Raw genomic sequence first — 20,861 nt, 5'->3', positions numbered from 1 at the left:
TAGCAGTGTTCATCTCTAATTCCTCTAAGCTGGAAACTATAAAAAGAAATTATATAATATGCACCGAACTGTGTTCGTAAATTACTCTGGAACGACTGCTTTAAAAAAAAACACATTTCAAGACATTGTTTTTCATGTCTACCCACAAGGGGGCAGTATAGCAAAGACTATAATTGAATCAGAAGTGGCTCTGTTTCAAGCTGCTAGACTAATAAAAGAAAGCTGTTTTATGGATTTCATATCCAAGATTAATATCCTTCATTTTAAACGGAACAACAACTCTGGTGCAAAATATTGGGATTCCAGCCTTTTTTCCCCCCATAGAGACGTTGTTTTGACTTGTGTATGTGAAGCGTCTGCAGACAGCAAGCTCTTGTTTAGTTATGGGGGTCTGTGGGACTGCAAAGGCGATGAGATAAGCCCTCCGAGCGCAGCGTAGAGTGATGTCATTGTCAAATGCTCTTATCTCCATTCAGATGCCTGTGCTCAGACAGCTGTGCTTTCCTTGATCACGTGAACTGATGCGTTTCATGTTTTCATGATGAATTCAACAGTTCTTACAGGTCGATAGCGGCTTTATCTGAGATTTGACCTTCAGACTGAGGTCCAGCACACATCTCTTAGGAAATGCATGGATTAAACGCAACGCATATTTCCTTTAAATTATGGATATAACCCTGAGATAAACTTTACTTTGCCCTCGTCACCCTGGCTGCATGTTAACCAGTAGCTTAGATCTTGACTCATGAGAGGTCAATGTGTAATGAAGGTTAGATTCGTATGGAAACAGCACTGCACTGCAAACAGCCCAAGGGCAGGCATTTTTGGGCAGGCCTCAACAGAGGAGTGCCGATGTTGCAATGGTACACTTAAAACCTTTGATTTCATGCTTAATGCAATGCTATAAATATTCCACTAGCAAAGGCCTGCCCTGTTTTTAAATGCAGGCAGCGGGTGTGGAGCCGTACTACTGTTAGATACCACACGCTTTATCAAGATTGAAGGAAGTTGGGGTGAATTCAGGTTGAGTGGGACACTTTTTCCCCAGTCATCTCAATGGCAAAAAGTGTCCCAATTAACCTGAATTCCCCCAATGTGATTTCCATGGAGTATGAGCTAACTGTCCCACCCCTTAATCTGAAGAATATTTTATCAGTATTCAAGAAAAATAGGTTGGGCTGTCATTTAGATTTTTGTTTCATTATGTATTTAAAAAAATATATTTTTTTACATTTTTTTAAATTAATTTACTTATTATTTAAATATGTATTGTTAAATTTAAAAAAATATGTTGAATAGGATATATATATGTTAAAAAATATGTTAAATAGGCTATATATATACATATACATATATATGATTATCATTTATAAAAAATGTTTACAATTCAATTAAAAATAATTTAATATTTTAAGTTACATAATAAGCAAGATTTTATTTTATATTTTACTGAATATGCTCCACATTCATACTCTTCCTCTGTGTTTATTGTAGGTGCAGTGAATCTCAAAACCATTTACATTCAAATCATGAATTAATTATATACATTATTTCCATGTTGTTGATCATGGGAGCTTTGAGACTCTTGCTCATATAAGTTATAACTCAGGTCACTGTTTTAGGCAGGAAGAATATGTGAGGAACAAATATCTTGATTTAAACTATTTTTACCCTTTACAATAAATAAAAAAAATCCTATATTAGTCTCTCTTAGTAAAGTATCCATAATACCAGACCATTAGAACAAAATAGATACATTTAAATAGATATAAAATCATCTGTCACATAACTTGCAGGTTAAAAAGTGCCTTAAAATATTCAAATGTAACAGGCAGAACTGAATATAGAAGGTCAACGAGTGAAGGAGACAGAGACAGAGTGTGATGGAGTGAGGGAATGGAAAGAGTGCGAGGAAGACAGAAGGAAAGAAAGAGAGAGATGAATGATAAAGCTAATTAGCAGGGCCTCTGACAGCCCTGGCGAGCAGATAAATGGTTTTTATCTGAAAGATCATCAGTGGCAGCAGGAGTCGCAGCCTTCAGGCGTCCCCTGCACTCTTTCCACCCGTCTGCTCTCCAATATGTGTTTTGACTCACTCTGTGGCGACATATGAGTATTCTGTGCATTCTGTTATTTCATCAAAAACATCCTTTTTGACTAAACAAAGTGTGTGCGCATGTTTCTCTGCTTTTGTGTATAAATTGCCCATTACCCAAACATCACGCCTCGGGCGATTGCGTTTGCAATCAAGATGAAACTGAAATGCACTGGGGAAAAAGGGAAAAGGCACCTCAGTGGGACTTTTATCATCCCAAAATCTCATGGCACTGCATCCATCTTTGATGAGGCAGGGCGCTTATACGCTCATCCATCCTGGGCATCCCGTGGGCTGCAGCTAAGGTGCTGACAGATTTATCTCCTAAGACAGATGTATTATACACTCCCACACCCCTCCAGCTTTTTAACTTTTCCATGGCTCCTGGTGTACTTTCCTTTTCTCTGCATTTTGGAGGTTAGCTCTAGGGCTGCCCCTCGTGTGGGACTCTATTGGAGGTGGAGAGAACTGTTCTGAGGAAATGACACATTTTGCTTTAATGGAGTTAAATGGTTCTAGGGTCAGTGACATGACATTAATGACATGAAAATACATTAAAATACAACAGACGGGTGCCGAGATTATGGCTTTTTATAAGCCAAAACCGGGAAACGAGTTAGATTACATCGTCCTGAAGTCAATGGGTTTTTGGTTAAATGCCTGAAACAGGGTCTGTGGTGAACACAAGCTCATGATATTTTCATGTTTTATTCTGCAGCATAAAATATCATAATACTATATACATAATACGTGTGATTTTTGTCTTGAAAAAGTGGCTAGACTAGAGCTTATTGGAGACATTAAACTTCCTCAAACCGAACAGGTAAACTCATCTGCTTTTACAGCCTCATTGTGTTTATGCGCACTCTTGCAAACTATTCAGACTTTCAGGAAAAGTGTTTTGAAATAAAGATTGAAAAAGCTGTGACTTAGAAGTCATGCGACTGTGTGCTATAGTTCATTTATAGCCAATACGTTTAGCTTTTTACTTCTTACGATTGTAGTCACTTTAAAATTTGTGTTAATATGAGAAGATTATCATTATGAACAAAACAGAATCGTAAACTTTTATTGGTCGTAGACTTGTAGTCAAGACCGCCTAAACCGAGACCAAGACACTACCAAGACCAGAGGGTATCGAGACCAAGACAAGACCAAGACCAAGACCAAGACAGACCAAGTCGAGACCAAGACCAAGTCGAGACCAAAACCGAGACCAAGTCGAGACCGGAGGGGAAAAAAACAGACTAGTTGAAGCTAAGCAATAACTTGTGAATTCAAGAACAGCAGCATAGGGTTCAGCCGCAGTTTACATTCAATACATATTAGATGGTATTACTTCAACTACACAGGCAGAACAATACAGAGACAGACCATGTCATGTGTGTGACTGTGAGCTCATTGTAATCTGTATCTCTAGAGATATCAAAGACACAAATTCATCCAAGCAAATGCCTGCCTATCTCTGCCGATTTCGGAGTCTCAGACTCCAAATGAACCCATTCTGCAACTTTTAAATACATAATTACATTTTTAAAAACGAAATTATAGGCTTAAGTGCGGGATCCGAAAGTTGGTCGTTTTGTCGCTATGGTTACACACACAACACACACACCGTTGGCGGTGCGCTCAAAGTCATCTGTCAGTTGTGTAGTTGTGCAGTTACCCAAAATGAATGACTCCTGAATGAAGTTAATACCCATCATGTCACTGATATGTGTTTTTTAAACCAAGTGATCAAAGTGCTCGTTGCCGCTGCGATCAGTGGCGCGGATAAAATGTTTTCTCGTGTGGCTCGCGCACACACCGCACTGTCATCAATCCGGCGCGCGCTTCAATCCGTTCCGTTGCGGATAATAATGTTGCATTATCGAACGTTGTGTCGTCGTGGATACTGTAGTATTGTATTTCTAAATCCCCCGACCACTATGTCGGTCTGAGACAGCGAGACCAGACAAGACCGAGAGGTCCGAGACCAAGACCAAGAGGTCCGAGACCAAGACCAAAGACCGTCAAGGCCGTGACAAGACCGAGACCACGTAAAAGTGGTCTCGAGACCGGTCTCGAGACCAAGACCGGTCTCGAGACATACATCACTAATTGGTCGCAGAGCTTATTTTCTGCAATAATCCAAAAGCCAATGAAAAGTCGAGGGAACCAGTGTGATGCGAACTTTTGGGTTGGCTTACAAAATATGTCATCACTGCAGAGCTCTATTCGAATAAGCATATTTTCATTTCTGAATTAAAATTAATTTTTGTTTTGAACACTGTAAAAAAATTATATGATCTATAAGTTATGACAACCTATATTTTTTAAATTGCTTTAACTCATCAAAATAAGTTAAGCAATTTTCTATTATAAGTATATTCTATTCTCTTATAAGCAACTTTTTTTAGTTGTAGTTTTTTCAAGTCAGTTTAATGGAATTTAAGTTGAAATAAAACATCTTAACAATTAAACAATTAAATAAAACAAGTTAATTATACTTAAAGATTTAAGGCAGCAACTTTTTTTTACAGTGTATCATAAAGTAAAACATGTCAGGGTGATACAACTGTTCTAGAATAATACTTAAACAAAACTGCAGCTTATTAACTGAAAAACGTTGTCAGCCAAATCATGGTCTAACAAGCATAAAATGACACAGAGATCCCCAGCGGACCCGCAAAACTGTGTGCCAAGGTCAATAATTCTCTTCAATAAAATATCTGATGATTTGACCTTTTTATGACAAGGCAAGGTCAGTTCAGGTTGTATAATACCATGTGGGTTGACTCCCCAAAAACTTATGATATTTGTGAATTCATATGATATTTGTAGTTGCTTGAAAAAAATCTCTGAGAAACTTTTTTGAAAATAATAAACCATATGAAACCAACATGTACAAATAGTCCATCTCTAAGAACGACATTTATTTCCTTCATTTGTGGTGAAGACTCATATCTTATTGACCCAGTAGTCTACTTTAAAAATGAATCCCTCCCCAACCCAAAACATGCACTGACACATAGCCTGCGGTGTTTCATAGAAGAGCGGCCTGGATTGATGAGCGCCACAAACTCACGATGATAAATTTGTTGTTGTAACTCTTGCTTTGAGCCTGTAAATCCCTGTTTATACACTCCAGTGAAAGAAAGACAATCATTTCCCAAATACAAAAACCCACTGACTTGCTGACCATATACTATCTTTACTGACGAAAACGTGACGCTTTTTGTAGACCAAATGCATTTGAGAGCTTAAATTTAAATAAAGCCTTTTTCAATCTTTACAATGCATATTTAAATCAAATAAATGAAAATTTAAAGGAAGATAAATCATGCACTCTTCCACACAAAGGACAGAGTTCAAATTCAGTGCTTTCACAAACATGAGACGGTCACTCAAAAGGCCTGTCAAAGTTAGTAACAAAGGGAAAAATATAGCTGTGACATTCATCAACTTTTGAGTTGCCATTGCAACAGCATGTTCATTCAAGACACAAAGGTCACATGTGAATTAGAATATAAGAACGTTTTTTTTCTTTCTTCTTAAGATAGTTTCAAGTCAAAATTCTCATTCTTTTTCATGCCACACCACGTTGTTCCTTCACCATATTCTCACCAGTGTGAGGTTTAACAAATAACCTTATTAGCCAATTAAACTTAGTTGATTCACTGGTTTGCGTAGACGGTTGTAAAACTCCGGACTGTGTAAAGTGTCTCTGACGTGGGAGAGTGAGGGGCTGAATGGAAGATAGTGGAGCTGGTGGGGCTCGGTGCATTGTGGGTGAAATCACACGGAAACCTGAACTTAAAGCCGACTTGAGTCACTTCCTCTCAGAGGAGAATAAAGGATGCCTCCCACAAAGAGAGAGAAAGACAAGAAACCACCTCCACATCCGCAGCAGTATAAGAAAAGGGCACATTGTGTGATGTCATGAAAAGCAGAGCGTCTTTTTTAATCAGCTGAAAAGGAAACGGTAAAACTTTTTACACGCCCTTCCACTGACTTTTGAATTATATATAAAGGCAATATACAACATTTGTACATTTAGACTAAGCACTGGCGTCCTGATGTGTGTGTCGGAGGCCCTAGATAAAAACGCACACCAAAAGCCTTTTGTGTCTAAAATACCGAGTCGCAAGTTTTTTTGTTCAAGAGAACGTCCTTTCACCCAACCCACCCCCTCTGTTGTGTTTCGTCCCCGTCGTCGTGAGTCACACAGCACGATGCAAAAGAACTTTGGGAATTTCAGAAGACTTTCTGGCGGGACAAATGGAGCCGCTACAAATGCACTGCAGTGGGTCTCCTACACAACGCTTGACAACTGTCTTTCACTCTGTTTATAGCAGTTAGTAAAGAGGCCAGAAAGATGGACAGGACAGACCTCATAGATTTCATACCAAGTAGACAGTGCTGAACTGCTGGCGCTTTTGAACATTTTGAGCAGTGATTTAAGAAGTCAAGAAAGCTCTAATATATATATTTAATTATAACTTTATTAAATATGCAATAGCTGGGTAAACAAATAAACAATGAAACTGTGGTCTCATGATCAATGTCAGACTGTGGCAAGTTGTCACGTGTTTTATATGTTGTAATTTCATAAAATGCATACGGAATCATATGCGCGAGTCGGCGCATACCACAAAACGTATCGGATCCTTGAATTCTGCACAGAATTATATATTTTAAAGCGAGATGAAGGAGATATTAGGAGGAGAAAGGGTTAGAGATTAGGAGGAAACTGCGGCTTTACTGAGTTCAACGGCTCTGGCCGAGCTGTGATATAAACTAAACGCTATTGGCTATTTTTCTAAAAGGGGAGGAGCTGATCGATATGTCCCACCCTGTCTTCCTGTTTCAGTGGAAATTATGTCAACACTCTGAATAATACTGTGTTTCAAGGCACTTCAGAGGGATTTTAAATTGTCCTTAAAAAGCTTGGATTCCATTGTGACAATTTACCCTAAATACTGTTACAACGTGCCCCACTATTGGTTACCGTGTGTTCAGTAAACTACATCTTTTTTTCCTAGGTAATAACAGAGGAAATGTTCAGTAGTTTTTTTTGGTAACCCAGACTTAAAGAGATAGTTCCCCTAAAAATTACATTTCTGTCATTAATTACTCACCATCATGTTTCAAACTCGTAAGACTTTCATTCATCTTCGAAACACAAATGAAGATCTTTTTGATGAAATCTGAGTGCTTTCTGTCCCTCCGTTAAAGTTCATAAAGAGATTGTAAAACTAATCCATGAATTGAGCGGTTATGTCAAATTTTCTGAAGACTCGATCGCTTTGTATGGTGAGGAGATTGAATTGACGCTTTTATTCACATTTAAATATTAATCAACTCACACGGAAGCTCAAGCATGTTCGCTTGACGTGTGAGAACCAATGAGGTTCATTCTCGTGTGTTACGTAGCATGTTTGAGCTTCCGCAAGAACCAATGAGGTTTGTTCTCGCACGTCAAGCAGGTTCGGTTGAGCTTCTTTTTGTGCGCTGATCAATGTTTAAATGTGAATAAACGCCTCAATTAAATCTGTTCATCATCATATAAAGCGATCAAGTCTTTTCAGAAAATTTGGACTCAATTCATATGGATTAGTTTTACGATCTCTTTATGAACTTTTTGAGGCGTCAAAGTGGTAGTTGCGGTGCTGTCAATGGAGGGACAGAAAGCTCTCAGATTTCATCAAAAAGATTTTCATTTGTGTTCCGAAGATGAACGAAATACGCCAGGTTTGAAATGACACAAGGGTGAGTAAATGATGACAGAATTTTCATTTGTGGGTGATTATCCCTTGAGTGTGAGCCAATACAGAAATGAACCTATACTTTGAGAAATATTTGCTGGAATAAAAAGTCCCTTGCCATCATTAGACAAATATTACGTTTAATATTTAAGTTTTTAAATAGCCTAATGTTCAAATACACTGTTGTATACTAGGCTACTATCTGTATTGATATGTTCATGTTTTCCTGCCCTTGGTTCGCTGGGAGCAGTGCTGAGGGGGCTGGACCGTGACACTTCACCGGCCGAATAAACCAAACACCTGCCACCGCGCACACTTTCAACACTAGACGCCGTGCAGCGTGGAGCTTACGTGACAAGACGACGAACACATCTTCTGTTTTGTATTCAAACTGGCAAACGCTGGAGATATTGTCACGAAAAAAAGCAAAAAACATCTGGGCTTTTGTTGCCTTTATCTCCTCAACTGTCCAGATAACAGCTTAGAAGTATCCTGAGGAATTGCGAGCACGTTCTGCAACTTTTACCTCCGTTTTTCGGACTCACTGACACGCCCCAAAAGTGGGAATTCAAAAAGCTAGAGCTACAAGCTCTTATGATTTTATGAGAAGGTTTTGGACGGATTTCAGAGTTTAAGGCACGAGCTGTGCTCACAGAGACTGTAAGGAATGTAACGATAACATCTCACCTGATCTTCAAGACACCATATAGGCTACACGGAGCAACAGACCGACTGAGCCACAAGACCAGCGAATCAGGTGAATATACGCTACTTATATTCAAACTTCACAGTTAGAGCTGCTTTTGACCTGGAATTCGCTGGTAAGGATGGAATATTAAAGTTTAATATTAAATATTAAATTTAGTTTTTGGTTGTCAAATACGTAAATTGCTAATTGTGCAAACATGCGGGATTTTCATCATACCTATCAATTGTTTACGTTTTTACAGTAATTTATGATGTCGTCATCAGATTAGATTTAAAAAATATTGTAGCCTAATTGGCTTCTACTTTTAAAGATCAATTTAAATCAGTGTTATAGATAAACCACATACAGAATAAGGAAATATAATCAGACACGTTTGCCTAAAAAAAAAAGATAAATTGATTTAGCAGGGGGGTTGAGGATTAGAATACATTGAATTCAGGTTCTATACGCACATGTTCCAGATTTTTTTTTGTGAGTTTAGTCATAGAGTATGACATAAGCTTGGCCTTGATTCTTTCAATGTCATGAACAGTTTTAATGAAAGGAATTTAAATATCCCTTGAACATAATTTCATAAAGATTTGCCTAAAATAATGAAATTATTTTGCAGATACTCTTTTATAGAGATAATCCGTTAACAATTCATGGTATCATAATTGTAAAAGTTTCCGATGAATACAAGGCTGATATTTGAAAACCTGCAATTAACATTACAGAGCAAAATGATTTGTCCTGCCCACTAAAACTAGACCTATCAAATCTGTTGATAATTGTCAAATAATATAAAGGCCTATGGCAACTGTTTAATAGTTTTGCACCCCAACATCTGACATCACCCTACATTTTTTATGTATTTTATACATAATATTCTATACATAATATTCTTTTTGTATTTACCTCAAGTTATATATTTGAATGTTAAGAAAGAGAGATTCAGCAGTCTGACATTTTGTCATTCACCAAAAAAGGGGGCAAAAACGGACACGTTGGAGTTGGATTTAATGGACGTCATAGATTGCGCTTGTGCATCCATAATTCATATTCTGGCCATTCCGGCAGAGAACGACTGATACATAATTCATGCTAACAAGAAAGTATAACAGTTTACACCTGTGAAGTTCCACTGAAAATTTAAAACAGTAAATATCCCACTTAACAGTTTACATGAGAGATTTAGGCATCTATCTATCTATCTATCTATCTATCTATCTATCTATCTATCTATCTATCTATCTATCTATCTATCTAGTTTGGTTAGATGTTTAGCAATGGGTGTGTGTGTGTGTGTGTGTGTGCGTGCTTCCTACTCTTTCACCTCAAAACAGTGCCAGAACCAACATGTAAGAACACCTGAGTGACTGATGTTGAATATGTGATGTAGAGGAGACATAAAACAAATCTGATCTTGCACGGTGTGAGTTTCATCAAGAGCCAGTGATACACAGTAAAACATCAGAGGATTTTTGAAATCAGGTTCAAAAGTGAGGACGCTTTGAGCTGGAAAAGATGATATCAATTATTTGTTGGTTTTCGTAACCCCTCACGGGTGCACCCGAGATCACAAATGTGCGTTTGAAGCTTTCAGACCAATAATTCTTTGCTCTTGTCTAATGCTAACACAACAACTGTGATCCCAATCTTATGTCTACAGAGCCATGATCTACATGAACTTACAGAGATAACTATCTTCATAGCATTTTTTTGACTCTCCGCTCTCATTTACCAACTTTTCTGTGTAGTCTATACGGTTCTCTCTCACTCTCTCTATGTCATCTTGCAGTTTCGACATGTAGTACATTCCTGGACAAGCCCCTAGACGCACTTTGAATGTGAATTTGAACCAGTGACAGCTGGCAGAGCCTGGACCGGTGTTTGTGTTTGTTTGTGCACGTGTGAGTTTGTGGAAAAGGATTAGCCTAAGCGAGTTGCCCAGTGTCAAAACTTTTGCCTCCAAATGTTCTTTTGTCAAAACACACAAAGAGCTGAGGGCAAATCTGTGGTGTACACACAGGTGCAGTAATTATAAGTGCTAATAAAAATATGTAAGTTGACATAGCTGATTTAATCATGCATCTCCGATGAAGAGAACGCATGGACAGGCAAATCCCAAGTATGCGAGTGCCTGCTGTGCTGACATCACCCCCATACATCACCGGCCAGCTGATGATGTCATAAACAGGAGCCCAGGATCAGTACCTGATGGAAACTGATCTAAAAGAGGCAGCAGTTGCAGCCCTGGACTCCAGCGAGATCTTCCAAGTTATAACAATGAGCAGCGTGACGGCCGGGGCTTTGCAGCAGCCACATTGCAGCAACTGATTTGCCACCTCCAGCTTGGCATCATGAGCTCTTTTTCGCAAGCATTGATTTATGGGTCAATGATGGCCACATTTTTGTTTTTTGGGTGATCTATTAATTTATTCTTAAGTACATAAAATGTGCAGTTCATATATACAATAATGGGAATTCACTAATGAATTACAATTATTTAGATTTGTTTATTTTTTGGAAGAGCATGAAGTTAAAAATGTCAGGTTTATGCAACTGATATAATGAAAAAAAAGGCTCATTAAAAGAAAACATTTAATAATTCAACTTGAACTCATTCGTATCTTATCTTTACGTAAAGTGTGGTTCTACCACACGTACATCTACTTACTTTTCCATAGAAACTGAAACGTACAGTATTGATGTATTGACACCACTAAACACAAATTATGTATGAACATACAGATTTTTATGGTGGTCTCATGATCAGATGTGTACAAATGTGTACAAACTTTACAGATGTGTACAAATGTGTACGAATCCTTATTTATGAAATCGTGATTCTATTGTATTCAGTTGTCATATCAATGAAATTATGTTTTCAGTCACGTTTATTTACCAGTTTACTCATCTATTTTATATGAAATGATAACTGTGACTTCTGCTGCAAACTCAAACAATCAACTTAGCTCACAATGCTTTTGAAAAACGGCCCTGTGCAGTTGTAGCGGGTGGATAAAGTTGATTAACCGCACCTGTTTTTCCTAAAATAAAACTGACACCATGTATCATAAATGCTGACCCTCTAATGCAGGCCTGAAACCTTTGTCTTTCCATGGAGTTGAATGGAGGAAGGTGTGACAGGCTGGGATTTGTCTGTGTTAAAACTCCAGGCTAAATTTACAACAGTGTAGTACGTAGTCATGTTTGCTTTCTGTTCCTTCTGTTGTCTGTCTAAATCGAACTGTCTCCGTCTCTCTTCCTCGTCTTCATCCTCTCATTTATTTCCAAGCTATTTTTTTCCCTTCTCTCGTCCTTCTTCCTTTGTCATTTCAGCCTCTTCCTTTGTTGATGATAGCCTCTCTTGTGCTTTTCTTTCTATGTCCACCTTGTTTTATTTTCTTTCTTTTGTGTGGGTTTGTATAGGTTGCCTGCAAATGGGTCTAACTATGAGAGTTATGGAAACAAGACTCCTCCTGTTGCTGTGGGCTTTGTTTGTCTTTGAAGTGGCCTGCACACATCGCTCCGCTCCCAGAGTGCACCTGGCTTTTAAAGGTGAGCGCAAACCTTATTTATTACCTGTCTATGCATACTCAGCCTCTCTCTTTCTCTTTTGCATACACCCACATGCTCATGCGTACACACACACACACACACACACACACACACACCCACTTAGTCTAAATGAAGACAAACCAGACTCCTATTGTTGTTATATAGAGCTGGTTATATGCAGCATGCTATAGACTAACCATAACCCACACCCTACCTCTTGAAGAAAACATTTAATTGTGTCCCACATGACATACTATGCACTTAGACTACGCACTATGTACTTTACCGTGTAGTGATTTAGATGACAAGTTTGATAGTCCCTCCCCCTCAGCTACGTAATTATAGCTGCGACAGTTGAGGGCATGAAGTGTACAACATTCCACACTTTAGCTGTGTCTCATTTCAAAGGATGTGCCCTCTGGAGGTCGCATTTGTCGCTTGCATACTGTACATCATCGAAGATTTCTCATTTCAGAAAAGTAACCATTATAAAATTGACCGTTATTCCTTGTGAATCAGAAATTGTTGTAATGTCTTTATGCTTTGGATTGTAATGGTTACTTTTCTGAAACGAAGCACCCGCAATGACATATTCGTCCGACAAATGCGACCTCCGGAGGGTGCAATCTTCGAAATGAGACAGTGTTTGTTTTTTCGGGTAAATAAGTGTATCATCTGGGTATTTGAAAAGCACTTGTTATTGTTAAATTTTTTTGGACTATTTAAACTACAAATCAACATAGAATAGTATGCATAAGTATGCAAATTAGGACGCACCTTTTTAGAAAAAAACAAAAAACATTTATTTTTATGTATGAATCATGTATCCAGGATGTACTTGGATGTATGTAGGAAGTTTTTTAGTTTGTAAGAACATTTTTATTCCCAAAATATTGCTAATTACACACACGCGCACACACACACACACACACACACACACACACACACACACACAGAGTACACACACATAATAAATGTGTTTGGATAGTTTCCTTTCCAGTTCTTGGCTGAAAACAAATGGTGGATGTTGTCAGCACGGTTGAGCTGTGGTACATGTATTCCAGAGAACCACCGATTCCTGTATATTGTTTATTGTTCAAAAATTCAAGAGCTCATAGTAATATTTGTCATTTCCTAGATTTCAAACATTAGCTTTGATATCATTCAGTATTTGGCAGCACAGTCAGATACAAAAATAATGTGTATTGTAATTTCAAATATTTATTATAGCTAAATAGATAATATTTTTGTTTTATATAGTATATATTAAATGTAATTATTAAAAATAACAGTGAAATCACAGTGTTTATAAAATAGGGAAACCTTATAAAAGACTATAAAAGTACATTTATTACTTTATTTACATAAATATACTTTAACATACATATATTTCTATTTGACATAAGTTTAATATATATTTAAATATATAATTAGTATTGAATCTGAGGACAGGTGGTTTTAGGGGTCATAATTCAAAATCAAAGAACAAAGTCATTGTTTTTATATAGAGAAAATAAAATTACATTTGTGTTAAGAACATTCTAGTGATCATCCCTTATTATTTTCATACTGGATATGTTGATATTATAAAATCTAATGGCAGGTATAGATGTCTCAAGAACCAGTGCTGTAACTCCTTATGTAAGGTTTGCAGTTCCTTTTACATCGGTTCATCTTTTCCTTGTTTGCTATTCTCATTTATTTCTTTTGGTCTTTTAGTATCTTTCTCTTTAAGGAGAATCTGACACAAATGCCTTGTTGTGGAGAAGCTATGAGGGATATTCCCACAGACTCTTTCCCACCATCCTCGTCTGATAATTGTACGTCTTCAAAGCGTATGCAGTATAAGGTCAAAATCAAAGTCATTTTGAACAATTATAGTCATTGTCAGCTGTCAAGCTAACTGTCACCACTGTTCTTGACAAACACATTCATGCAGTCACTTCATACACACACATTAGTACAACTAATACATACATGTATCCACATGTAACACAGCCCCTCTTATTAAAATTTGGGAGCAGGTTGAAATATGGGCTGCTTAACACACATGCCTGATGTAAACAGGAATTAAAAGTGTGAATCACTTAAGAGGAATCCTCTCATATAATGTTTCTTCTGAATAAGCTGAATGTGGAGAGGCGAATACCACTGTGCCACATAATTACCCCAAAGATGATAGAGCGGCCCGTCTCTCATGTATGTGGGATTATAACCCTGCGCATGATTGTTTGGAAAGTACTCTGAGATTAAAAACAGCGGTGAACATCAAAATACAGCATCCCACCAGAATATAAGCACAAATTCGGATTTGTTTGTTTTGTACCAGCTGGACTGTAAACAACTTTTTTCCAATAGCCACATTTTCCCCAAGTCATTCTATTTTAGTTTGTCATTTCTGTGGGGCCTCATTCTTTGCTATGGTACAATAACTATGACCTACATAAAAAGCTGACTTGACTCAAGTTAGCACTCAGAGCTACCATTGTTGGCCTTTCTTTGAATATTCTGAAGTTGTTTTTAGGTCATTTGGCAATTTTGACAAGGATATTTCTGGAATAATTTTCCTCAGAAAACTTGCTCTGTGTAAACTCAAAGAACAAGAGCTGTGTCCAGACCTGTTTGACGATCTACATTCTGCTTGGACTCGAGCTTGGAAACTGACCAATTTATCTCTTCTAGTGAACCTTCTAGAATTTACAAATGTTTTATTTCAAACTTCTCATCTCATTTTCATCTCATTTCATTTTATTCTTTGTAAGTAACAAAATATTGGCACCATATTGGTTAATTGGTTAACCATTTAGTTTTTTAAATAATTTTTTTAATAATATAATTTGTTGGCATCAGTTGATATTAAACACTAATTCAATATTTTTATATATAGATGACCTTTGCTATCATCTAACAATCAAAGTTAATCTTTAAAAACACAAAAAATGTAATAACACTGTTAAATGTAGGCTAATCTTTACCAAATCTCAGAATACATTTTTACATTTTATTTATTTTCTACTTGCACTAAAACAATTGGTTTGAGTATTTTATTTTTTAAATTTAGACAAAATAGTAAACATTTTTATGCTGGTTATTTATTGGTTATTAAGTAGAATTTTATTATTGTTGCAGCCCTCGTTTTGTCACAGGAAAACATAAGGTGGGACGTAAAATGGTCTGATGATGGTTATGGACAACTGACAATAAGAAAACATTCATTGCCTCATAACCAGTAAATAGAGGTTCTTCTATTTTATAGTGAACCTATGCCTCAATTCTTAGTGACCCTTGAGATTTTGAGAATTCAATTGACCTTCCTGTTCTTCACAAACAATCCAATCAAGCTGTGGGTTAAAAGTGCCTTGAAGGAAATTCATAAGGATGTTAACAGGATTCATGAAAAAAGAAAAGCTGTTTCAGATATCAATCACCTCATGTTTCATATTTCCAATTGCCCCGGGCTCATATTCCTCCTGCTTGTGCCCTGATGAAACCTAATTGAAGAGATGACCGGGCTGAATTATACACCCTCAGTAATTTGGATCTAGCTAGTTATTGTTAGCTTTGTCTCGTCTTTCATCACAAGTCCCTGTAATTCCACTGAAACTCTTTGGCTCTGATCCAGTCCGTTTCTGCGTGGCCATTTTCCTCATTTGCCATGTATTTTGCTCCCGCCAGGAAATATCCCCCTTTCACTATTAAACCCCCTCTCACCCTCGACTCCACCCTCTCCTTCACATCCAGGATAGCTGGGCGGAAAAATCCACTTGTCTCATTGGCCTCTCTATTTTCTGTTATCTGAGATGGATTGTTCATTGTTTGCCAGCGGGATGGTCTTTGTTTCGGAGGCGCCTGCAGATGAGGGAAGGTCTTTGTGTAATTCTAGAAAGTGTACCCAATTAGAGACTATGAGAAACTGGCAGAAAGAGTGAAAGAGGAACGTGATATTCTACAATGTCCCTAGTGCGTCCAGTGTGCAACCTTACCTTATGATTATGCATTTTACTACGGCTGTCAATCAATTTAATAATTTATTCAGATTGTGATACGCTGATTAAATAATTAAAGGTGCTCTAAGCGATGTTGGGTGACGTCACTTCTTGTTGACGTTCGAAGTATTGTCAAACAAAACGGTGGCTAGCTCGACCCTCCCTCCTCCTCATCCCGTCCCCTCCCCCTCCCTTCCATGCTTCCTTTTCCCTCTTCTTTGCTATTTGTTCATCGGAACGTCGTCTCTTTTGTCGTGCGTCGGCCATATCAAAATTCAAGAGAATATAATTCTAACGTTAGTCGTTTTCGTTGTCTAGGACATCTCTCCTCTAGCTAACTTCCCTCTTCATGCTTCTCTCTCCTCCACTCTCCACACCCCCCTTCATGTGCACACGCAGTAACCCCCCAACCCCCACCCCAAATCATTCTTGTCGGTTATTGGCTGGAATTAACTGTTTGTTATGTTTCGAGGTCCAGGCTGGGCCAGTTTGTTTTTGTTGCCGTTTGTGGAGCCTGGGCTGTCTACAGAGACCTCGATTTTTTTACAGTGTGTTCAGGGGACAGGCAGCTAGCGGATAGTGAGGAGATGTTTGCTGTATGTGACAAAAAAAAAAATTCGGCCTAAAAAACGTGCGACATCGCTTAGAGCACCTTTAATTATTGAAAATGACTTAGAATTATTATAATTTAAAGATATTATTCTATTGTGTGCTGAGTAACTAACTTTGAAATCTTTTAATATAATATTATAATATATAATATATTGTATAAACATTTATACAAATATTAAAAAATATATATTTTTACATAATATTGATAGAAATTTGAATAATTTACTTAAGCACATACAATTTTCATAATTTTAATAAAATATTTTAAGTTATAATATGTTTTTATCTCATAAAATGTTTAATTTGTATTATGTTTAGTTATATTTTGAAAGTACACGAGAGTCCCTGTATTGAGTCCCTGTTGAATTCTTCTCACAACAAAGACTTCCTGCAGGATGTTGTATCACTAGACTTTACGTGCCTCACCTTTGTACCAGCGTCTTTCACCCGTGATTGTTATGAACTCTGTGCTGTGTCCACTTTGGTCCACTGCAGGTTTGGCAGTGGTGGCGTGTCCGGTGTTCTTTCCTGACGGTAAAGGGAAGAAAGGGGAACAGGACTGTACACAAACTCTTTCCCTTTTGCCCACCCAGTTCCGTGTCCAACAGATATCCGATCATTAGCGGTTATTTTAGCACCATCTCCAGAGCATCCTGTAAACACACACTCACAGAGACACACTTAAACATATATTTACTTGTACAACATTAAAGTCGCCATCAAAATGCCCACATTTCCTGTGCCTAAACATTTCCGTGGGTGTATAAACATCCGTACGGATGATCGTCCAAGGGAAGGATGATAAAACTCAATGTCAAATTGGTTCCCCTCTCATAATTTCAAGTTTTGGTTTGTGCCAGTTAAAGGCAGCCTTACACTGCAATGTAAGTGAGATTGTATTAAGCTCCATTCGAATGCTCAGAACATTTACAGGCACTGTGATCCAATAGGACAGTGCTTGAAATATTCAGCCCTTAAAAGCTCATCAGACACACTTTTTAACCCGCTCTTACATTCGTTTCGATTTGATAATACACAAAGAAAGTGTTGCATTGACTGACTTACAGAAAGATGCAATCCTTAGAAAATGTTGCTTTTATACTTGCTCTGTAAGGTGAGAAAACACATCTCTCAGGATGTTTTTCATAAAAACATGTTTCATAATGTTTTTGTTGGACCATAATTCATTTTTTGAGGATTCTTTGATGAATAGAAAGGTCAAAAGAACATAGTTGACTTAAAATTGAAATATTTCAATTTCAATGTCAATTTAATGCATTATTGATGAATAGAATGAATCTCTTACTGACCCCCAAACTTTTGAATGGTAGTGTATTGCATAACAGTTTAGTATAACAGGAAGTTCATGATGTAGATGAATCTAGTCAGGATCAGATGTATAATTAGTCATCTATGAATGTAGCTTGTGAAAGAGCTACAGGGATTCATCCTCAAAGGAGAGTGTGTGTGTGTGTGTGTGTGTGTGTGTGTGTGTGTGTGTGTGTGTGTGTGTATGTGTGTGTGTGTGTGTGTGTGTGTGTGTGTGTGTGTGTGTGTGTGTGTGTGTGTGTGTGTGTGTGTGTGTGTGTGTGTGTGTCAGATTGTTCCTGCTTAGGGGAACAAATAGAAAAGAACAGTTTGTTTTAAATCGGTTTCTATTCACCCTGAGTGAGGAATTTATGACAGAATTTCAGTTTTGGAAAAATCTTTTATTATTAGATGCTGGCGTCTCTTTCAGGCCTGAAATCATAATTCATAACCGACACAAGTCTACGCAGTTAAACATTCACACAACATTAACTGCAATTCTTGCATCAGGGTCTGGCGTTCTTTTGAAGCCCTGTGACAGCCTGCAAGAATGTCGGAGTAAACGGTTCATTTTAACTCCGCTGAAGTTCTTCATTTTAATCTTTGCCTTTGAGACTGAATACTTAGCCCACATGTGGAAGGGTTTTTTCTATTTGCTGGCACTCAGGAAATGTTTCTGGAACTGTGTTAAGTGCAGTTTGCTCCCAAGAGCCACCAACTTCTCAGCTCTTCCTTCCACCTTCAAGAAGAGCTCGCTGAAGAGGAGCGCCCCAGAACACTGCTACTACAAGATTTTTATTTTAACGATTTCATCTGGAAAAAGGAAATGCCCACAGAACTGTGTTTAGTGAGAGCGTGTGGATTTCAGATAGCAGATGCATGAAGAGAGAGTTAAGAGCACCCCCTATAGATGAAACACTATTATAGTAGTACATTTATTGAGCAGTTTCTCACCCTTTCTCTCTTAAGTACCTTTACCGCCTCACAATAAGGCTCAAAAACACATTATTGACACCAAATGCAGCCAGAAAAGTGTTCTAATTAAGCATAATCATTAATATGATTAATATTATTATTTAAGAGGCTATTATTATGGTGAGTCAAATTCATCACATTTTTTTTAGATATATATATATATATATATATATATATATATATATATATATATATACACTGCTCAAAAAAATAAAGGGAACACTTTTTAATCAGAGAATAGCATCAAGTCAGTTAAACTCCTGGGATATTGATCTGGTCAGTTAAGTAACAGAGGGGGTTGGTAATCAGTTTCAGCAGCTTTAGTGTTAATGAAATTAACAGCAGGTGCACTAGATGGGCAACAGTGAGACAACCCCAAAACAGGAATGGTTTTACAGGTGGAGGCCACTGACATTTTTTCCCTACTCATCTTTTTGGACTGTTTTTCACCAGTTTTGCATTTGGCTAGGGTCAGTGTCACTACTGGTAGCATGAGGCGATACCTGGACCCTACAGAGGTTGCGCAGGCAGTCCAGCTCCTTCAGGATGGCTCATCAATACGTGCCATTGCCAGAAGGTTTGCTGTGTCTCCCAGCACAGTCTCAAGAGCATGGAGGAGATTCCAGGAAGACAGACAGCTACTCTAGGAGTGCTGGACAGGGCCGTAGAAGGTCCTTAACCCATCAGCAGGACCGGTATCTGCTCCTTTGTGCGAGGAGGAACATGATGAGCACTGCCAGAGCCCTACAAAATGACCTCCAGCAGGCCACTGGTGTGAATGTCTCTGACCAAACAATCAGAAACAGACTTCATGAGGGTGGCCTGAGGGCCCGACATCCTCTAGTGGGCCCTGTGCTCACTGCCCAGCACCAGGGAGCTCGATTGGCATTTCCCATTGAACACCAGAATTGGCAGGTCCGCCACTGGTGCCCTGTGGTTTTCACAAATGAGAGCAGGTTCACCCTGAGCACGTGACAGACAGGAAAGGGTCTGGAGAAGCCGTGGAGAATGTTATGCTGCCTGTAACATCGTTCAGCATGACCGGTTTGGTGGTGGGTCAGTGATGGTCTGGGGAGGCATATCCATGGAGGGACGCACAGACCTCTGCAGGCTAGACAATGGCACCCTGACTGCCATTAGGTATCGGGATGAAATCCTTGGATCCATTGTCAGACCCTATGCTGGTGCAGTGGGTCCTGGGTTCCTCCTGGTGCACAACAATGCCCGGCCTCATGTGGCGAGAGCATGCAGGCAGTTCCTGGAGGATGAAGGAATGATACCATTGAAGGGCCACCACGCTCACCTGACCTACGTCCAATAGAACACCTATGGGACATTGTGTTTCGGTCCATCTGACATCACCTGGTTGCACCTCAGACTGTCCAGGAGCTCAGTGATGCGCTGGTCCAGATCTGGGAGGAAATACCCCAGGACACCATCCGTCGTCTCAGTAGGAGCATGTCCCGACGTTGTCAGGCATGCATACAAGCACGTGGGGGCCATACAAACTACTGAGTACCATTTTGAGTTGCTGCAATGAAATTTCAGCAAAATTGACAAGCCTGCTGCATCATTTTTTCACTTAGATTTCCGGGGTGTCTTTGAATTCAATCCTCTGTAGGTTGATCATTTTCATTTCCATCAAACGATGTGGCATCCTTTCGTTCATAACACATTACCCAGTCCATATTAGTATAGATATCCAGCATGATATTTTTCCCCATTGAGATCTGATGTGTTTTCAAAGTGTTCCTTTAATTTTTTTGAGCAGTGTATATATATATATGTATATGTATGTACTTTCCTGAATCCTGAAAAAATTTTACAACCATTTTCAAAATCAAAATGTTTCTTGAGCACCAAATCTGCATATTAGAATGACTGAA

The 20,861-nt window shown here is 38.4% G+C and overlaps 1 protein-coding gene across 1 annotated transcript in view; it reads left to right on the top strand.

The window, feature by feature from the left end:
- The first annotated feature begins 8,154 nt into the window (after positions 1–8,154).
- sema3ga (sema domain, immunoglobulin domain (Ig), short basic domain, secreted, (semaphorin) 3Ga) overlaps positions 8,155–20,861 on the top strand; it is a 24,595-nt gene continuing 11,888 nt past the window's right edge. The window contains exons 1-2 of the mRNA XM_079897482.1: positions 8,155–8,599; positions 11,966–12,094. Of these exons, the coding sequence (XP_079753608.1) occupies positions 11,977–12,094 (118 nt within the window). The 5' untranslated portion in view covers positions 8,155–8,599; positions 11,966–11,976. The remainder of the gene's footprint in view (positions 8,600–11,965; positions 12,095–20,861) is intronic.

The sequence above is a fragment of the Squalius cephalus genome, assembly GCF_949319135.1.
Source record: "Squalius cephalus genome assembly, chromosome: 16".
Lineage (NCBI taxonomy): Eukaryota > Metazoa > Chordata > Actinopteri > Cypriniformes > Leuciscidae > Squalius > Squalius cephalus.
Note: the sequence above shows the minus strand (reverse complement) of the source record. Positions and strands in the feature narration are given on the sequence as shown.